Genomic DNA, 21,352 nt, shown 5'->3' on the forward strand with positions numbered 1-21,352 from the left:
TCTGACCTTCAGGTCTTATTACTGAGAAATCCATTTTGCAAGGCTATATATAGCTGCCAGAGATAGTGATTCTTCTGATGGATCTGAGCAAAGGAAGTTGCAAACTTTCTGGGAAGGATTCACCTCTCTAAATGCCATTAAGAACTTTCGTGATTCGTGAGAAGAGGTCAAAATATCAGTGTCAATAGGAGTTTGGAGGAAGTGGATTCCAGCCCTCCTGGATGACTTTGAGGAGTTCAAGATCCCAGTGGAGGAAGTCACTGCCGACCTGGTGGAAATCACAAGGGAACTGGAATTACAGCCTGAGGACAGGACAGGATCACTGCCACCTGATGGTCAAACGTCAGCAGATGAGGAGCTGCCTCTCACGGCTGAGCAAAGAGAGTGGTTGCTTGCGATGGAATCTACTCGCGGTGAAGATTCTTTGAAGGTCGTTGAAACACACTTGGCCAATAAAAGCAGTGGCGGGGTTTGAGAGGATTGACTTCCCTTTTGAAAGAAGTTCTGTGGGTAAAGGGCTGTCCAACAGTATGACGCACTACAGAGGAATGGTGAAAGGACCAGTCAACCAGTGTGGCAAACTCGATTCTTGTCTTAGTGGCAGAAGTTGCTGCAGCCACCCCAGCCTTCTGCAGCCACCGTGAAGTGCATGAGATCTTTGGGGGCCTTACCATGTGCATGTGTACAACGTCGGAAGTCAGAAGTTTGCAGTGCCGGACTTCAAGGTGAAAGAGTCAGTGTAGAGGATAAACGAATGCAAGAGAATCAGGATAATTGTGCCATTTATCCATTACACATTATGGATTGCCTCTTTGTTTCAAGCGGTCTGTGGCAATATATAAAGGACAAGAGGCACAGGGGATTAGGGGCGAACCGTGTCAGATGTGCTGCTGAGTCCAAGAAGGTGGGCGCTGAGGAGAAGGTCACTTGGTCTGGCGTTAGTGTGTGGTGCCGGGAGAAGCCGCTTCTGTTGCCAGGTGGACCCGAGGTCGTGGGGAGCAATTGAGGGCAGAGGTCAGGTCCTGAGAGGAGAGGGGTGCTGAGGCAGTGAAGGTAGCACCCAGAAACTACCATTTGCCAGTGTGAGAAGGAGAGAAAGGGGGTGTTGGTTTGCGGAGGGTGGAGGTTTGAATGAAGTTCACCTTTGGGTAGGGATGAGCCTGTGTGTATTTGTAGGGGAACGTGGAACCACTAGGCTACGGAAACAGCACTGTTTGTGTGTATTCGTAGACTCTGCACAGCATGGCTGCAGTGAGGGGGGCATTTGAGTGCGATGTTTGAGTGGGAGAGAGGATTTGGGGAAGAGCCGCAGAAGAGGCAGAATTTGGGGGCATCGAGGGTGCCTTTCTTTGTAGCTGGGGTGGGCCCCGTCTCCTCTGAGATGTAGGAAGAAGACAGAGGCAGAGAAAGAGGAAGGGCTGTCTACGTGACACTTGCGTTTCCTCACTGTACATGGACCACTCACATTACTTACTGAGATGCCTCTGCTGCCTGAGTGCACAGGAGCATCCCAACGTGACCTGGAATGGAAACTTACTAATGCGGGAGCGGAAGAGGCGGCCGGTGTTCATGACCGACTACCCCGCCAAAACATCATTTGAATGGTTTCTGTTGGCGGAGGAAAATACATTCGGTGCGATGTATCTTAGATCAGAAGGAGTAAACAGCCTGTTTATTGAGCTTCTCCGTGGAGGACGTTTGCCTTGGAGGGTGGATGAGGAGAAAGTGGCTGGAGGATGGGAAGCAGGTCGTGGTCGTGTGTTTGCAAGTGTGGCGAGGCAGAGCAGGGCACAGCGCAGGGACGCCTGGCCCAGCCAGAAACGCACAGGCAGCCCTCGGTCGCCTGTCTCGCCTCCCACGTGGCGCTAGCGCGGACCCACCAGACACAGCCACCCTCACGGTGCCCACCGACGTGTTTTACAGGCTCACGGAGTCGGAAAATTACACAGTTGGTTTTATACGGAGGCTCTTTAGAAATGAGGAAGTCTGGTTTAACTTTCTTCAGGGCAAGAAAACTTTTAAAAAATGACTGGGGATTAGTTAAATCAGGCAAACGCTGACATTTTTAAGTTCTGAGAAAGAGGGACTCTGTGCTCGGGAGAGAGATCGGCGGTTCTTCGCCGTCAGCGTCAGGAGTTTGCGCTCCGTTCGCGGTGAACTTGGCGTCTGTTGTTGACCTTTTGCAGGCCGTGTCTGAGTTCAGTTGCTGCCAGAGCTATCAGACTTACTGCAGCAGCAGTCAAAACTACCTACACGCAGAGTCCCCGAAGTAGTTCAATGATGTGTACACTCAGCTTAAGGCTGCTGCTCCATTCTAGGTTCATAGCTGGTCCCCTACCCAGTTTTATTGAAAAATGTATTAAGACAGCTTAAAAAGATGTTGTATGTACCCAGACAGTAAAGCTCTACCCATTAATTTTTCAGCCTAGGAACGAAAGCTTTTAAAAGTACTATCTATGACTATGATAATGTAATTAGAAAAATGCAGATTTTTTTCCATTTATAAATGTTATTTGGAAGCTATGAATTGATTATAGCTGAGTAACAAAAGGCTTTCTTAGTAGGCTACAGTGTTTTTGACTCCTGTTACGATTTCAGAGATCATTAAGCATTTAATATACACTTTTTGAAAAACGGGAGCCACTTAATTTCGTATTTTGTTTTTTTGACAACTTCATGACATTTTTCTCTGAAAGTGCAGCTATCTTCCCTGCAAGTTAGACATCTTAAAAAAATAAAAAACACTCTAAAAACGTGGCACTATTCTAACCGAACATGAAACTCTCCATATCAGTAGTAGTTCCACCGCAGTGATGCTGTCACCCACGTCGGTGCAGGGTGGGGGTGTGCAGGGGGGCCCGAGGAGGGGACACAGGGTCCTTGGGTCGTGCTGCATGCTTTTATCATTCGTGGAATGGAAAGTTCAGTACTGTTTCCCCAGGCCAGAGGGCTGTAATGACTGCACAGCAAACATACAACACGGAGGAGAACTTGTGCGTTGTGTGATGCGGTGTCCCGCATGAGGTCCCGTTTCCGAGTGAATGAAACCCTTCCGCGCCTTCAGCTTTCGGTGGGAACACGCGCGGCCACGCCCTCAGCACCGGGGCGCGCTCTGCTCCCTGAAGATGGTGCCGTCGCAGTAACCCACTGGAGTACTTACGCGAAGCTCTCCCTAATGTGGAAATAGGAGCGTATTGATATCTGAGTTCTCCTAGAAACATTACTTTTCTCTCTTATTTATGGATTTTCAGAGCCCTGTCCTAAAGCTATGCCAGCTTTAGACGTGAGGCCCTTTCCCCTGAGGGCCGCACTAAGGAAGCATTCTTTGTTTCCACTTTGGAGAATGCCAGAAGGAACCCTAAACTACTGCAAATTCAAGTAGCTGATCACCTTCCAAATATCAAAGTGTAGCCTTTGGCTAGAATGGTTTTCGGAGTTTAATTTTCATGAGCATTGCACTGTGGGTGATAATGCACTTCTTAGACTTTTTAGATGAAATGGTATTCCGTATCTTAGTTTTCCCCCTGCAGCTTTATTGTTTGTTTTGCACAGAGTAGCAGCCGTAGTTTTATTGTTTGTTTGTTTTCTGATCGTGGCGTGTTGGTCTGGGTTAATAACACGGTGCAGGAAGTTCGCTCCCGCTGCGCCGTGTCCGTGAGGAGTGTGCCGGGTGAGTCGTGAAAGGTGCGTGGGACTCGGGCTGTGGGAAGTAAGGGGGTGGCGGCAGAGGCTGCGCTCGGAGTGGGGGCCTGAGGGCCTGCCGAGAGAGCAGCTGCAGTCACTTGACCTGTTGGGTGGCAGTCCTAGTGACCTGGGGGTGGAGGGCGCTGTCCAGGGCCTTTCTCTCTCATATCCGAGTTCTGGTGTCAGGCTTCGGATGTTCTCAGAGATCCATCTCCGTGTGTCTCTGGCACGCCACTGTTCCTCGCTGCTTCCACCTCCGCAGCTCCCTGACTCCTCAGCTGGCTCCTGTCCTTGACTGTCCTCCGAATCTGGGGGAGCAGCCGGGGCTGCTTCCTTCTCTTCTCTGCCTGTGCTCCGCTCACTGGCGACCGCAGCTTCGTGGTTTCCAGTCCTTCTCCCACTGAGGTCTCCAGGCCGGGCCTCTGCCGCACGCACGTCCAGCTGCCCACTTACTCCTTACAACAGGTGTGTCCACCTCGACTTGTCCAAATCGGGACTCCTCATCCTACCCCCTAAAATCCATTCTTCCCTCCCTCTCCCCTCTTTCAGTACCTGCCAGCCCAGTTTTTCTTACTCAGCACAGAATCCTTGGAGTCACTTCTGATACCTCTCCCATTCCCTCCTCCCCTCTGCCTCTCCAGTTTGTCAGCAGATCCTGTACTTGATCCGCAATTGGATCACTTCTCCCCACCTCCATCATTACCATGTTGGGGCTGAGCCACTCTGGTCCCTCCCCTTGAACTGCCCCCTCCAGCTTCTGCCCTGGCCACCCTGTGCTCTGTTCCCTACACGGGCCCCTCGGCGCCACCATTTTCACTTCAAGTTAGAGCGTGTCAATCCCTGTTGCAAATCCTCAAGTATAATTCAGAGTCCTGAACATTGCCCTTCCCCCGTGAGTTCCTAGGGATCTAAAGGGATGATTGAATAGATACCCAAATGGAAGAAAGTAGACAGAGTTCCCCTGTGGAAGGATTCTCAATAATTCACGAAGTATAACTCTCCACCCCTTAGGTGTGGGCTGTGCATAGTGACTTCTTTCTAAATAGTACAGAGGGGCGGGGAGGGGGGTGAGTAACTTCGCGGTGGAGAAACATGACAAGCACTGGGACAACTCAGAGAACGAGGCCAGCCTCAGCACGGAGAAGGCACGGGCATGTGATGAAAACGGCACTTCACCTCCTGCCCCAAACACACGGCCCCGGGGCGGTCATGGGAGGAGCGCCAGGCAGACCCCACTGGGGTCCTGTTACGGAATGCCTGACCAGTGGTGGTCCTCGGAACTGTCTGGGTCATTAACGAGAAGGAAAATCCGAGACACTGTGACAGTCCAGAGGAGTTGGAGACAGGACGACGTGGTGTAAGGTGGTGGTGGTCTTGGATGGGATTCTGGGACAAAAAAGGGGCATCAGGACTTCAGTAGTTCGGATCGGTGTATCCAATTAGTTCATTCGTTGTGGCAATGGTGCCTTACTTAGGTGAGCTGTTCTCAGTAGGAGAAATGATCTTAACTTTTTTGTAAATCTGAAACTATTCTAAAATTAAAAGTTTGCATTAAAAAAAGGCCCCCTGACTGCCCTCCCCTAACCCGTGTGCCCTAGCCACAATGGTCTCTTTGTTGCTTCTCTGCCAGTGGAGACTTTGAGCCCCAGGAGGGAGATATTTGGCCATACCTGGAGACGTTTTCAGTGGGTGGGGAGGTTGTGCTCCAGGCTCTTACTTCGCGGGTGGAGACCAGGACTAGTCATAAACACCCTAGAATGCTTGGGGCAGCTTGCTAAACTCCCCCTCCAAAATGTGAAACACACACAATTCCAAAATGTGGAAAGTGCTGAGGCTCAGAAACCCCGGCCCTTTTGAATGTAGGGTTCTCTCCTTCCCTTTAGGCTCCTGACCAGTCTCGCTGGGCCTGCTCCATTTATTTTTCTGCTTCTCACTCGATCATCATCAGCACCCGATGTAGTCTGTTGACATGTTTGCCACCAGGAAATGTGTCGCCGTGAGAGTGTGTTGGTGGGCTGTTTGCTTCACTTTTGTGTCCCCGACATCTACAGCTGTTGCCAGCACATTAAATGTTTGTTGACCGAATCAAATACTTGATAAAGGGAGTGAATGAATGATAAAGGTAATGTATGCTTATGCCCGAAACTTCAGATAGAAAAGTAAAAGTGGAAGCATGTCTCCAGCTGCCTGTTCCCTAGAAGTTACCACAGTTAACAATATTTTTTATTTGTGTCCAGATTTTTCTGTTCATTTTTAAGCACATTTGTGTGCCCTCTGCACACAGTTTATCTCTCTTCTCCTTTTATTTTGCAGATGTAAATGGGGTCAGTTTAGTTTTTCCAGCATGTCTATCTGGGCATCTTTTCGTATCAACCGATAGAGTGCTGCCTTATTGCTTCAGTGCATGATATTTTATATGTAGAATTAGGCAAAAACAATTTTAAGATATTATTTATTTGTAGAGGGGAAGGGAGGGAGAAAGAAAGGGAGAGAAACATCAGTGTGTGCGTGCCTCTTGTGCACCTCCTACTGGGGACCTGGCCCACAACCCAGGCATGAGCCCTGACTGGGAATCAAACTGGTGACCCTTTGCTTTGCAGACCAACACTTAATGCACTGAGCCACGCCAGCCAAGGTGAAGCAAAAATTTTTAATTGCTTATGGTAGAATCCTAGTATAATTGTTGTCAAGTAGATAATAGTAATAGTATGTTCCCTAAAACAAAGACAATGTTTGTTTAACATCATCTTTTTAAGTGTTCTTTAAAGCATTTTATATCCATGTATCTATCTATCTTTAGTTACTCCTCGTTTGTAAATGCCTCGGGATGCATTCAAATTCACCTGAGTTTCGGAGCTGTTGACTAAATAAAGGAACAGTTCTGAGAGAAAACTGTTCTGTTGCTTTGTTTAAATGAGACTTGTTCTTCTAGAGGCCAGGTATCTGTCTCATTTCCCTCCTTTCTCTGCTGAGCTGAAGGCTACTATCTACAGAACAAGGTAGGGCGCTCCACTGGAACACAGGGCTCAGTATCAATTAGCTCCTAGCTGCTTTCAGCAAACCAGGCCCCGCCCCCGCCCTTCCCCCAGTGGAATGAGTGATGGGGCGGAGCTGGCAGCAGCTGGCTGAGTTAGGAGACTGTGCCTGAGTATGGCCATACTGATTTCACCCTGGCTGTGCAGCCTCCAGTCTGCTGTGTCTTTCACCTTTGGCAGCATTCACGTTCCATGAACATGCATTTGAGAGTCACTTTGCCACAAGGGACGGTGCTGTCCTCTGCTCTCAGTGCTGGGATGTTGAAGAAGCCACCTTGAGTTGCAAGGTGAGTTTGGCATTTCGGGTAACAGTCGGTCGGACGGTAATCGTTCTGCTCCGGTGCCAGACCTCAGCCCCGTGGACTGCCTTGCCCCCACTTGTTCAAGGCAGCCCCTTCTTCTCCCGTGGCTTTTCCTGGACTCCTCCCTCTGACTCCCACAGTGCCTGCCGCCTTGCTGCATGGATCAGCCCCCCCCGCCTTAGCCTCAGTGGTTAGGCTGTGCATGAGTGTGTGTGGGTGTGTGTGCGTGTGTGTGTGTTGTGTTCCCGTGTCAGGTTGGTTGTTCGGTGCCCTGAGGACTGGGGGTACTCTGTGAGCGCTGGTTGCTGACAACAGCGGTGATAAGACATTGATGTGATTGGTGAGAGGTGCTTCTCGCTGACTTTCGGAGGAGAAGTTCTGTTCATCATCAGGCTGCTGGTTTTCCTTTTGTAAACTTTTTTTTTTTTTTTTTGCTTTCAGTGGTTCAGAAATTACCTCAGTCTCACACTTGAATGACATAATTATTTTAATACACTGAAGTTGTGATATAGTACCGAGACAGTGAACCTTTCCACTTAATCATATAAAGAAATAATTTCAGGATACATTTTGAAATGAAATTACAAGCTATCTTTATGAGAAGTCATATAAAACTATTGCCCAGAGGTTTTTTTACTTTTTATTGTTATTAAATTAGTTGTTCAAAGCTTCCCATGCTCAGGAGATGGTAGTAGCACTGAGTTTGTGAGCATTTATTGCACAGGTGGCAAACGCCAGGCCCCCAGGCTGAATCCAGCCCTTCGCCTTGTTTTATCCAGTCCCACACCTTGTTTCTACCCTGCTGCCATGCCCAGCTGCCAAGCTCTCGCTTAACTGTTAGGGAGCAGTTACATTTACACAGTCCTAAATTTACATCCGGCCCTTTGAAGGCAGCAGCGAGGCTGATGTGGCCCCCGGTGGAAACGAGTTCGAGACACCCCTGCTTTATTGTATGTGAGTGAATGTAAACAATGTAGCTATCCTCCTTTTTAACAATTGCTTATACTTGCCTTGAAGATTTAAGTGTTAGAATACACTTTAGTTGTTACGATTGGCAGTCTTTCATCTGATGCTCGTTAGGATTCTTTACCTCGAGTCATTAAAATATGGAAAGGAGTGTTCTTAAACTTAGTAACTCTAGACGAATAAGAAGAGCTGATACTTACATTGGAAGACGGAAAAAAGCTAACACCATTCATTTGTTCGTATTCCACAAAGATGGAAAACACTTGATTAATATGTAAGGTCTCCAACACCCTGCAAGGGGGGAAAATTACATTTTCGGGTTGCATTTCTCCGAAGTAACGGTCGCTCCCTCTCTGCTCCGCTGCAGGCTCCCGAGAGCGGCGCCATGGGGAGGCATGTGGCCGCGCTTCTGCTCCTCCTCCTCCAGCACCTTGCGGACGGCCACGGCGGCCAGGCCCCGCGGTTCACGCAGTCCCACTACAACGTCACCGTGCGCGAAAACTCCGCAGCCAAGACCTACGTCGGGCACCCTGTGAAGATGGGCGTCTACCTTACAGACCCCTCGTGGGAATTAAGGTACAAGATTGTCTCAGGAGACAATGAAAACCTGTTCAAAGCGGAAGAGTACCTTCTCGGAGACTTTTGCTTCCTAAGGATACGGACCAAAGGAGGAAATACAGCTATTCTCAATAGAGAGGTGAGAGACCACTACACGCTGGTCGTCAAAGCCCTCGAAAAGCACACTAATGCCGAAGCTCGGACGGTGGTCAGCGTGCAGGTGCTGGATACAAATGACTTGAGACCGCTGTTCTCGCCCACCTCCTACAGCGTCTCCTTACCTGAAAACACGGCCCTGCGGACCAGCATCGCGAGAGTCAGTGCCACCGACGCCGACATAGGGACCAACGGAGAGTTCTACTACAGCTTTAAAGACCGAACGGACATGTTCGCCATCCACCCCACGAGCGGCACGGTCGTGCTGACCGGGAGGCTGGACTACGCGGAGACGCGGCGCTACGAGATGGAGATCCTCGCCGTGGACCGCGGCCTGAAGCTGTACGGCAGCAGCGGCGTCAGCAGCATGGCCAAGCTGACGGTGCACGTCGAGCAGGCCAACGAGTGCGCCCCTGTGATAACCGCCGTGACGTCGTCGCCGCCGGCGGAACTGGACAAGGACCCCACCTACGCGATCCTGACGGTGGATGACTGTGACCAGGGTGCCGGTGGGGAAATAGCTTCCCTAAGCATTGTGGCAGGGGACGCCCTTCAGCAGTTCAGAACCGTGAGGTCCTCTCCGGGGAGCAAAGAGTATAAGCTCAAGGCCGCGGGTGGCGTGGACTGGGACAGTCATCCCTTTGGCTACAACCTGACACTGCAGGCGAAAGACAAAGGAACGCCCCCCCAGTTCTCTTCTGTGAAGGTGGTTCACGTGACCTCCCCCCAGTTCCGAGCTGGGCCGGTCAGGTTCGAGAAGGAGGTGTACAGGGCAGAGATCAGCGAACTGGCTCCTTCCCACACGCCCGTGGTCATGGTGAGAACCACGCCGAGTTATTCCCATGTGAGGTATGTCTTCAAGAGCGCCCCTGGAAAAGCTAAGTTCAGTTTAAATCACAACACTGGGCTCATTTCCATCTTGGAACCAGTGAAAAGACAGCAGGCATCGCAGTTTGAACTCGAAGTGACCACAAGCGACAGAAGAGCCTCGACCCGGGTCCTGGTTAAAGTCTTAAGTGCTAACAGCAACGCCCCTGAATTCACCCAGACGGCGTACAAAGCCTCTTTCGACGAGAACGTGCCCGTCGGCACGACCGTCCTGAGTGTGAGCGCCGCGGACCCGGACGAGGGTGAGAACGGGTACGTGACCTACAGCATCGCCAACGTCAACCCCGTGCCCTTCGTCATCAACCACTTCACCGGGGCTGTGAGCACGTCGCAGGTCTTGGACTATGAGCTCATGCCCCGCGTCTACACCCTGCGGGTCCGCGCGTCGGACTGGGGCCTGCCGTACCGTCGCGAGGTCGAGGTCCTCGCCACCCTGACTCTGAACAACCTGAATGACAACACGCCCTTGTTTGAGAAGATCAACTGCGAAGGAACCGTCCCCCGGGACCTCGGGGTGGGGGAGCAAATAACTACCGTTTCCGCCATTGACGCCGACGAACTTCAGCTGGTCCGCTATCAGATCGAGGCTGGGAATGAACTAGATTTGTTCAGCTTGCATCCCAGCTCCGGGGTGTTGTCCTTAAAGCACTCGCTGATGGACGGTGTGGGGGCCAAGGTGTCATTCCACAGTCTGAGGATCACGGCTACCGACGGAGAAAATTTTGCCACCCCGTTGTACATCAACATGACCGTGGCCGTCACTCGCAAGCCGGTGCACTTGCAGTGCGAGGAGACGGGCGTGGCCAAAATGCTGGCCGAGAAGCTCCTGCAGGCCAACAAGCTGCACGGCCAGGGGGAGGTGGAGGACGTTTTCTTCGACTCTCATTCTGTCAATGCTCACGCACCGCAGTTCAGGAGCACCCTCCCCGCCGGCATCGAGGTGAAGGAGAACCGCCCCGTGGGTTCCGGCATCATCCTCGTGAATGCCACCGACCTCGACACGGGCTTCAACGGGAAGCTGGTCTACGCGATCTCGGGAGGAAATGAGGATAGTTGCTTCGTTATCGACATGGATACTGGGATGCTAAAAATTTTGTCTCCACTTGACCGGGAGACCACAGACAAGTACACCCTGAATATTACAGTGTCCGACCTTGGCATACCGCAGAAGGCCGCCTGGCATCTCCTCACTGTCAGGGTGCTGGATGCCAACGACAACCCCCCTGAGTTTTTACAAGAGAGCTATTTTGTGGAGGTGAGTGAAGACAGGGAGGTAAACAGTGAGATCATCCAGGTGGAAGCCACAGATAAAGACCTAGGGCCAAACGGACAGGTGACCTACTCTCTTCTCACAGACACGGATGCGTTTTCCATCGACAGCGTGACGGGCGTGGTCACGGTCGTGCGCCCGTTGGACCCCGAAGTCCAGCACGTGCACTACTTAAAGATCGAGGCCAGGGACCAAGCCACAGAAGAACCTCAGTTGTTTTCCACGGTGCTTTTGAAGGTCTCGGTAGAGGATGTTAACGACAACCCCCCTCGCTTCATTCCACCTAACTACCGTGTGAAAGTTCGAGAGGACCTCCCGGAAGGAACCATCATCATGTGGTTAGAGGCCTATGATCCTGACTTAGGTCAGTCCAGTCAAGTGCGATACAGTCTCTTGGACCCAGGAGAAGGAAGCTTTGACGTGGATAAACTCAGCGGAGCAGTGAGGATTGTGCAGCAGCTGGACTTTGAGAAGAAGCAAGTGTATAATCTCACCGTGAGGGCCAAAGACAAGGGGAAGCCGGTCTCCCTGTCGTCCACGTGCTACGTGGAGGTCGAGGTGATTGACGTGAACGAGAACTTACACGCGCCGGTGTTTCCCAGCTTTGTGGAGAGGGCCGTGGTGAAAGAAGATGTCCCCATCGGCTCTTCAGTGATGACCGTGTCCGCGCACGATGAAGACACCGGGAGAGATGGAGAGATCCGTTACTCCATCAGAGACGGCTCGGGTGTTGGCGTTTTCAAAATAGATGAAGAGACAGGTAATTATGTCCTTATTTCTCTGTTGGAGCTCCCCTCCCGTGTGTTCTGCGGTAGATCTCTCTCCTTCACGGTTCCCTGTTGCTCCCCGCCAGCCTCTGTTAGGACTCAGTACAGAAGGGCGTGTGTGCTCTCCGTCCTGTTGCAGGTGTCAGTATGTGACGTGAGTCTTGAAGATGGAACCAGAGGAACCTGAAGGAACAGCCACATCATGAGTAAAAAATGAGGAAGCATGAGATCACGATCCCTGATACTGATCTCTGAGGCTGGACTGTCTTATCAGAAGCATCCCTGTGGTTTTGCTGTAACTTGGAGAAGCCTTGGCAGCGTTTTTCAGGCTAATCTGTGTACGGACTTAGAACAGCCACTACCGCCCCCTAGCATGCTGTTCGCGGGTTATCGCAAACCCACAGAATTACACAGCGCATGGAGAGGCTAAAGCTCGTGACACGGGACCTGCTGTGCTTAGTGCCCCCTCCAACCCTTGTTTGAGAGGCAGATGTACAGTGTGGAATAGAGAAGAGCTGGCTTAGAAGTTTGGCTCTTTCTGTTGTCAGTTGGGTGATCTTAGACAAATTAGTTATCTTCTGAAAACTGGCTTTCTTCATCTATAAGATGGGCACACTCAAAATTACCGCAAGATTTACGTGAGGATAAAGTGAAATAAGAAGGAAAAGCTAAAAGCTCCCTAGCAGGTTGGATTGTATTATTGTGTTGAAAACGATAGCGGTGCTTTGCTATGATAATTCTTCCTCTTAGTAAAGGTCCCCAAACCACAACATCCAAGACAGCCACTTTGTGGTGGAGTGTGCATTGTCTTGCACTCTGTCTACATCTCTCTGTCTCTTTTTTAAGATTTTATTTATTTATTTTAGAGAGCAGAGAAGGCAGAGAGTAAGAGAGGGAGAGAAACATCCATGTGTGGTGGCTTCTCAACGTGGCCCCCACTGGGGACCGGGCCCGCAACCCAGGCATGTACCCTGACTGGGAATCGAACTGGCAACCCTTCGGTTTGCAGCCCGTGCTCAGTGCACTGAGCCACACCAGCCAGGGCTCTGTGTACATCTCAATTGAGCTGCTTTCCATGGCTATTACCTATAGTTCTGTGTCATTCACCTCTGATGGGAGGTGAGCCTTTGAATCACTTTGCTAGGGCCACCATAACAAAGTACCACGGACCAGGGGGCTTGAACATCAGAAATTTATTTTCTCCCAGTTCTGGAGACCAGAAGTCAAAGGTCAAGGTGTGGACGTGGTAGGTTTCTTTTGAGACTTCTCTCCTTAGCTTGTAGATGCGTATCTTCTCTCTGTGTCTTTCTTTATCTGACTGTCCCTGTCTGCCCATGTCCTCATCTCTCATGAGGACACCATCCCACTGGATTGGAGACCGCCGTAGTAACCTCATTGTGACTCAGTTGTCCCTTTAAGGCCCCGTCTCGAAGTACAGTCAACATGAATTGCGGGCGTTATAATTCACCCCCCAAAGCACCTTGAAGAGCCGGCTTTTCATTAGCTCCTGCATTTTCTCTCCTCAGCATCTCCTAGCCAGAAGTGCCTGTCATGTAGAATTTGCTCATTAAATGTTAAAAGGCCGAGTGATTAAATTAATGATTACTTTGGCTTTGAATGTTTTGCCCTTGGAGAATGGCAGTGGGCATGGAAAGAAGCTGGGTAATCACAGCATTGATCAGCCATAGTTGGAGCTCAGTTTGTTTACTAATCTCATTGATATGTCCTTTATTAATCATCCCATTCTAAGCAGGGATGTTTCCTTATTACATTAAAACTTTTTTTATAATCAGCCATACCACTGAGTATTCAGTCAGTGCCCATCCCAGAATCACTCCCACGTCTAATAGGTATATAGCACACGGAAAATATAATAATTATTCCCCTGGAAGTAAGTTATTTAAGATGCTATAATATTTTTAATGTGCTCTAGGTTATTCAAGGGAGTTTTTTCTAATGAATTAAATACTATTGTCATGTATTAGTGTTATTTGTACACACACACAAACCTTATATAACACTCATCTAAAATACCCGAAGTATTTTATTTAATTCAAGAGAAAATAGCATCATCAACAGCAGTTAGTAATCACTCATCTGAACAGAATGAATAGATTTTTTTGGGGTCATATTCTCCATCATGAATTCGAATTTTCAGATGCAACGTCAACAGAAAAATACCCCCAAATTAGCAACGGAAGCTGACACTGCGAAGTGTTCTGTGTTTCCTCAGGACAGTTATTCCTGCTTTTCTTTTTCTTTTTCCAAGTGGGTTTTGCAAGCCCATAAACAACGGTTGTAAAAAAAAAAGTTCAGACAGAAAATAGAACCAAAATCCTCATTTACATTTCTTTGATGACTTCACTGATATGAGGACTGCCTTTTGGTTGTTTTTTTCTTTCAAGTTAAAAGAGGAACTTTTTGTGGCTTTTTCAAAACTCATGTAGAAATAAATATTTTTCACTTGTAAATCTAAGAGACTGAGATATTTTTAGGGTCCAGAAAGAAAAACTGAGGGAAGAACCCAGAGACCAAGGCTGCCTCCAGAGCAGTTTTCGAGCTGAATGGCAGGGCCAGACCTTTCCAGGGGCAACTCGGCAGGAGGCCAGGGGACCTTGGGCCGTGGGGTGGGGAAGGATACATGAAACTGTTCTGCATTTGTATAAATACTGAGATTTAAAAGTGAAGGGAAAGTTGGCCGATTTTAGGTCATCTATCCTGTAATCCTTGCTTTACAAAGCAAAATATGTACTGTACAATACATTTATGTGTATATTCTTTTTGGAATTAAATAAAAATGATGTAGCATTTATACATCGGCCTGGTACACATTGCAAAATGTGTTTCTGGCAGTAGAATTATCAGCCCCAGCTACTGTAGCGCATCCTGGCAAGTCAGCTGACACCGTGATGTAGAATTCCTTCAGGAAGAGTCAGGCTTTGTGCAGTAGAAATACTAAAATTAGGCATGCTAATGCTTCATGTGGGATTTGTCTAATTTCTGTGACAGGCTGCAAGAGTAGAGAGCTGCTTGTGAGATGAAGAAAAGAAAGGGCAGTTCAGGAACACCAGTGGGGGTCCCGTGGGACCAGCGCTGACGCTGGGCGTGAACCGAGTCGGCCCGGCTTGGGTCAGGTTTTTATTAGCACCTTCCTAGAAGTTCAGTGTCGGCTTGTGCAGCGTCCCCGGCTCTGCCACACTCTCGGAGCCTCCCCTGCCCCACCTTTGCTGCTGGGCTACGTGGTAGGGGTCCACACAGGAGGGCCTTGCCTCTGGACACCAGGAACCTGCCCACTACACTGTTGGCTCTAATGCCTTGGACCTAACTTTAAACTGTAGAGTTCGTTGAGTCATGTACCCAAGTCTTTGCGATGGTTTACCTATTTTAACATTGTCAAACAGATGAATCAGTGTACTTGTCATCGAACAGAGAACATATTCAGAGATCTGAATTTAGTTCTTGTTGTTAAGATTCTTTTAAAAAAACTGCTTACATTTGAAACATTTCCTGAAAAGGAGCATTTTTTAAAAAAACAGAAGTTCTGTGGACTCCCTAAAATATGTGTAGTCCTGTCGGGCCTGGACTTTGGACATGTTTTGCTCATTGGCTTTGCAGGGAGGTAACGGGCAGGGGCAGCGCGGGGGTGACGGTGACTCACGGGGGTGACGGTGACTCACCGGAGTCGCGCTCACTGTGTCCCGGTGCCTTTCCCAGAGGCCTCGGGTGGGTGCTGGTGAGTTGTTCTGACAAGCCGTCCCCGCACGAGGGCCCGCCCGTGGGGGGTTTGGACGGGTGCAGTGTGATGTGAAAAACGATGGGGAAAGTCAGCCTTGTGAGAGGGCCCGTCTGCAGCGCTGTCATTAAGATTCTCCCCCTTCCTGTGTCCACACCTACGGCGAGGGGGGTCGGAGAGCGGGTTTAACAGAAGTGCTGGCGGAGTGAGGCTCCCTGAGGCACGCGGGATTCCACATTTAGGTCTTGATTCGCCTGACTCAGATACTCCTCAGCATTCACCCCGTTTGCACTTCAAATATGTTCCTGCCCCCTTTGTTGTACGCGTCAAAGTTGAGAGCATAGCATCTTGAGCATCTGTCCTCAGGTTTGTGGAATCAATTCAGCTTAGTGTTCTTGGCCGATGGGTACCCTCCAGGTGAATTATTAACTTGAGCACCAATAGAAAGTAGTTGCAGCTTTTCGCTGATTTTTCAGACTTGGGCTGTGTCTAGAAACGTGGTTGGCCGGAGGTCTTTCAGATTGTTCACAGAGACCGACGTAGGCCTGTGGCCCCCTGGCGCACGGATTAGGATGGGATGCCTGGAAGCACGTGCCCCCTCCAGGCTGCAATACTTCGGTTCCGTTTTCAGTAGTTTTTCTAGCGCAGCCCACTAAGAGTGTGTCCCCCTGGACAACTTAGGTGAGGAGACCACGTTTTTCATTAAGATAAGAGCAGATTCTGGACCTATGAGTGCGGCGTTCCTCTTAGAATCCCAGCTGAGGTTTCGGGATCGAAGTGGACGTTTTGATGAAAAGACTTGGAATGAATTAGCATGGGAGTGCAGCTGCTGTAACCAGATAAATCACCACTCGTGGAACACGGGCGGAGGGGAGTAGTCGGGAGCCCGTTTTTCTTGAGAGAGTCCGGCCACATCCTCCTCGTGGGGGAGTGTGGCCGCCTGCCCCCCCATTCCTCTCTGGCCTGCCTGGAGGCCGGCCCCTGGCCTTCCTCCGCCAGGAAGACACAAGGCTAACGCGTTTGTCTGGTGGGAACAGGAGGAAATTTTAATGAGAGGGGAATGTGTCTGGGACTCCTGTCCGGTTTGGCAGAACGCTGAGTTATTTTAATGATTTATTCAAGTTTTTCAACAGCCTTTCTCAACTGGAAGTAGGATATTTTCCATGCGGCCCGGGACCTGTGTTTTTTCCTAGGGCCTGTCCTCTCACGGCAGGAAACAAGATGCAGAGAGCATCAGTGGGCTCAAGTGCCACGGTGACAGCGCCCGTGAGAGGGGCCGTGAGAAGTGTGGCCTGCCGGGGCGGGACCCGTTACCTGCGTCGCAGGTGGGTCAGGGCTGCCTGGCCTTGGGGGCCGCAGAGGGCCCGGTGGGAGGCCCTGGACGGAGTTCAGAAATGGGCTGGTGAAAAGGCTTTGTATTGCTGTCTCCTCCCTAAGTGGTGGCAGCTGCTGTCCTGCTCTTACGTTTTGTCGTCTTAGAACGGTCGAAGAGAAAAGCAGTGGATTTCCTCGCCACAGTGAGATTGGAAATCGGGTTGCGGCAGAAGTTCTGCGGCGACCCCGTGCTGCTGGTGTGTTTGGGAGCAAGAGTCTGCTCTTCTGCGTCTGTGTGATGCTGAGTCGAGGCGGAGCACAGTCCTGGTTTCTGCTGGGGAGAAGCAGAAGTTATGACTCCTGGAAGCTGGAGGGGTTTTAGCTGGAAGTAGGGTCTAATTAGCCATCCTAAGGAAATTCCATTTTGTTTTCAGAGAAAACAGAGGATCAGCTTTTCTTTGGTTCTTTGCGTGACGTTGGAGAAGCTGATGCTTTGGGTCAGACCGGGTGGGGCGGGCTCGGGGTCGGCAGCTGCCTGAACTGTGCGTCAGGTGGTGCTGTGTCATGAAGCAGGACCTGGGGAGGCAGTGTGGTGCTCTTACAGCACCCTGAGCGGTGTGCAGGGGCCGGGACTTGGACCGGGTAGGGTAGGGTCAACGTCAAGTCTGGTCTCTGGCCTCATGCCTTCAGGGATAAAAGATAATAACGACCATGGACACCAGTAGAATAAACACCACAGACACCGTTCAGCCAGGGGCTCTTCCAGGCAGTGTGCGTGTATTCAGTTATCCTCCTCACACCTGCCAGATGGATGCTGTTGCCTCCTTGACACCTGTAAGGAAACATTCACACACAGGTTAAGCAGCTTGCCTGAAATACACGGCACTAAATGGCAGACCTCCTGAGCCTTGTGTCCAAACACGACCTTACGCGACCTCTCACTTCTAAAGAACGGTGTTCAGGTGTTCTGGGGAAGCCCGTCTGAAAACTGCTAGCTGAGTGCGGTTCTGGGCTGACCTGGGTTCGGTCGGGCTGGAGAAGAACTGAGTCCTAGATTTGAGGTTTGGTCTTTTTATTTTAGTAATCATTTTTTATTTTGCAACTACACTTGACATGCAATACTATGCAAGTTTCGGGTGTATACCCCAGTGACCAGGCACTGCATAACCCACTGAGTGAGCACCCCATAAACCCCACACCCATCTGACACCACAGGTAGCTACCAGAATACCGTTCACTCTATTCCCCGAGCTGCGCCCCACACCCCGTGACCTTCCGTAACAACCAGTTTGTACCTCCTGATCCCTTCCTCACCTTGTTCGCCCATCCTCCCAGCCCCCTCCCGCCGGGCACTGTCAGAGTGTTCCCTGCGTCTCTGAGTCTTTCTGTATTCTGCTTCTTTTTTCAGATTGACTTATTGATAGATACATATTTACTGCCATTTTCCCGTTAATACTTTTAATCTTTTTCTTAAAGAAGACCCTTTAACATTTCATATAATACTAGTTTTGTGGTGATGAAATCCGTTAGCCTCAAAGGAGTGGAGAGTCTAAGAATCTTTGTCCACCACTTTTTCTCGGAATGACAAATTGCTCTTCAGCACATTTAGGAAAACAGGATTTCAGTGTTACAAAGTGGTGGCATTTCAGCAATTTAAGGTTATTCCCGTGAAGTGACTGGCAGTGGGCGAAGCATACAGAGTATGTTATACGTGAGGCAGACAGGTATTTTACATGGGTTTCCATTGTGAAATTATGATCTCATACGTAAAAATACTAGATGTCTGAACTGTATAGAGTGTTACATTGGAGGCTTTTTTCATCAAAACCAAGTTTTAGATGGCTGTTAGGATTCTAGCAGACCTTTAAAACCAAACTGTGACCCCCACAGGGTAGCTGAGGTTAACTTGACCTGCCCTTGGCCTTTGCACAAGTTCCTTGTGGCCGTTGTCCTCTGCATTGTCCCCTTGCTGTCCTGGCTCCAGCGGCCCTGCTCACAGCCATCTGGCATGTGGCATGACAGTGAGGGGACACGGTTCTCCCTGGGGAACCATTTTTATGTTTCAGAGAGTGTGGAAGGGTTGCGTTCGTCACTTGGTGAGTGACTGTTTATAGAGACTTAATGCTCAGTTAGTATCCAGTCTGTTTTGTTACACATCGTCCATCTTGCCCGGTTATGAACAATGAGTGGATTTCAGACTTTAGGTGTTTGTCCATGTTGGACTGTTTTTTTTTTCTTTAACCACTTCGTTCCTGTTGTTCTGACTTTGTGGATTGTTTTCATTCAGAAGGCTGGATTCATCAAGTGCTTATTATCTATTCGTTCGTGTCCTGCGTCGTGCGTTACTTTGCATTACATCCATGGCACTTACTTTTTACAAAAACACACCGTGTTGCTTATACATAGGGATGCTCCGTGTACAAGACGTGAAGCCTCGGAGCACAGCGCCTCATGCCTGCGCGTTCACGAGGGACACGTGGGTCTGGAGAGCGAGCCGCTCAGGGCGCAGGCCTGTGCTGGTCGAATTGGCAGTTGCCCTCTTGAACAGCGCTGACAGTAAGTCCAGGACAGTGTCCACAGTTGACGTCAAGGGCCAGTCTCATCAGCTACCCGGCCTCGCCAGCTGAGCACGCCATCTCTCCTCGGAACAGCCGGCACCGCGTTGGCTTGGTGTCGTGGCCGGGTCTCCGAGGGCCTGCGTGAACTGGCCTGCTGGAGGAGGCTCTTCAGATTCGTCCGTTTATTTCATGCTGGGGAAAGTCTACTCCGTTTAGTTCTTTTAGTTTTAGTTGAATTGTTTTTTTTTCTTTTTTAATAAAAGTTACCCAGTTGTTTCTGTAGTTTCTTAGGACTTCTTCCTAACTTGTGGTGGTTTAACTACGTTGCATCTTCTTACCACTGGTGGGTTTTCTTCCTTACCTTGGTCGGTATACACATCTAGTTAAGGTTTTTACACGTTTATTGAATGCGGGTCCGCCCTGTTTGAAGCTCAGCATGGACCGTTCTGCTCGAACATCACGGTGATCCACGAGTACCCTTCGATGCTGACGCGCTCTGTTCCTGTAGGGCCCGTGTTAAATTACAAAGACGTGACCATTAGCGGAGATTACGATAACAGACTGACCTTGTGTGATTGTGAAAACATTTTTTAAATGAAGTGATTCTGACCACACAATAGAAATTTCGATGTGGTCTCAAGTGTGACCCATTCTGAGCTGCAGTGGTGACACAGAGACGATTCGTGAGCGGCCGTGTTCCCCTGCTCACGCAGCCTCCCTCCCTCGGACCTTCCAGGGTCTCCGCTGCACAAAGCTGGGGCGGGCCTCCCTCCCCCAGTTCCCTCCTCCCCACAGCCCCCCCCCCAACCCTGTGCATCAGCCTGTGCGTCAGCCGGGGGAGCCTGCCCTGCTCCGCGCAGCCCTGCCCCCACCCCCGAGCCCCTCCTTTCTCGTCTCCCCCGATCGGCCCTCATTATCCCTAACTCTCCCTAACACATCTTTCTTCTTCATATGGGGTGAATTCTTTCCTTGTACATACTTTTAAAAACGTTCTAAGCATCAATCCCGTGTAATTGTTTATTTCTCTGTCCTTTCCCTCTCCACTGTCAGCTTCTTGTGGGGTGAAGTGCAAACGCTTGACTGCTGGATCCAGGAGACAGACACTCGATGGGTACTTGCTGGGGCGCCCGATAAGCCGTCGTCGCCTCTCTTCGGAACCCTTTCCCGAGACCCAGGGACTCACTCGGGCTTCGCTTCTCTTTGCTCAGGGGTTCTCTGCCTTCTTCTGTTGCACGTGTGTCTGGCCCCCTCACGTCTGTCTCCCGGACAGAGGAGCACGGTCTTACTCTTTTTCCCGTCCTCTCCCGAGCACAGGGGGTGACCTAGCAGAGCTGTGGCCCTGGTCTGGTCACCAGGCCGTCCGATGACTGTAGCATACGAGAGCAGTGGTTATGAAGGTGGGGGGAAGCCTTTCTTCCTAGACCTCCGAAATAGGGCTTCTTCGTGTTTTTGGCATCAGAGGAACTTTCGAGAAGCTGTTGAAAACTGTGTATTTTGTCGTCAGCGATGCAGTGATGTGGTTACAAGACCAGGAGCTCACGAAGTGCTGATGCTGTTCACGGACCCTCACTGTCCTTGCGGGCCCGTGTTCTAGGGGCTGCGGGCTACCTGCCAGTCCTCGGAAGTTCTCAACAGCGGAGGACCGGAGGGGGAGGAGAGTGGTGGTGATGACGATGGGGCGACAGTGGTAGTGACAAGCAATTGTATGATGACTATAGTCCACAAGGATTTCTGCGTGGGTTCCATGGCACTTAGGCACGTAGTCTAATGCGTGCTTATTGTGTAGTGGGTTTTCTATTTTATAAGTGAGGTGGATACATCGTTTATACTGAACAAGTAGAGATTGATTCTCTGGTGATTTAGACATGTGCTTAAGGGATTCAAGAGGAGCTGTCAAGTTTGACATTAATCTGTAGTTCTTTACAGACTTGCATCATCAGATACTTTCTCTCTCGGTTGAGGGTATAAGACAGACAATCCTAATAAAATAATTAGAATAAACTATATATTTGTTTTTTGAGTTAAGCAGTCCTAGTGTTGCCAACTTACCATAAAAATCTTCCTTTGCTCAACTACTAGTAAAGGTAAAATAATTTGTCAGAAAACTCAGACTTCTAATAA

At 49.9% G+C, this 21,352-nt stretch overlaps 1 protein-coding gene across 2 annotated transcripts in view; it reads left to right on the forward strand.

Moving 5' to 3' along the window:
* FAT1 (FAT atypical cadherin 1) overlaps positions 1 to 21,352 on the forward strand; it is a 127,257-nt gene that overhangs the window by 9,416 nt on the left and 96,489 nt on the right. For both annotated transcript variants that reach the window (XM_045821178.1, XM_045821179.1), the window contains exon 2: positions 8,355 to 11,619. In XM_045821178.1, coding sequence (XP_045677134.1) covers positions 8,373 to 11,619 — 3,247 coding nt within the window. In that variant the 5' untranslated portion in view covers positions 8,355 to 8,372. The remainder of the gene's footprint in view (positions 1 to 8,354; positions 11,620 to 21,352) is intronic.

This window comes from Phyllostomus hastatus, unplaced genomic scaffold (genome assembly GCF_019186645.2).
Source record: "Phyllostomus hastatus isolate PE091 unplaced genomic scaffold, TTU_PhHast_1.1 phas_scaffold_46, whole genome shotgun sequence".
Lineage (NCBI taxonomy): Eukaryota > Metazoa > Chordata > Mammalia > Chiroptera > Phyllostomidae > Phyllostomus > Phyllostomus hastatus.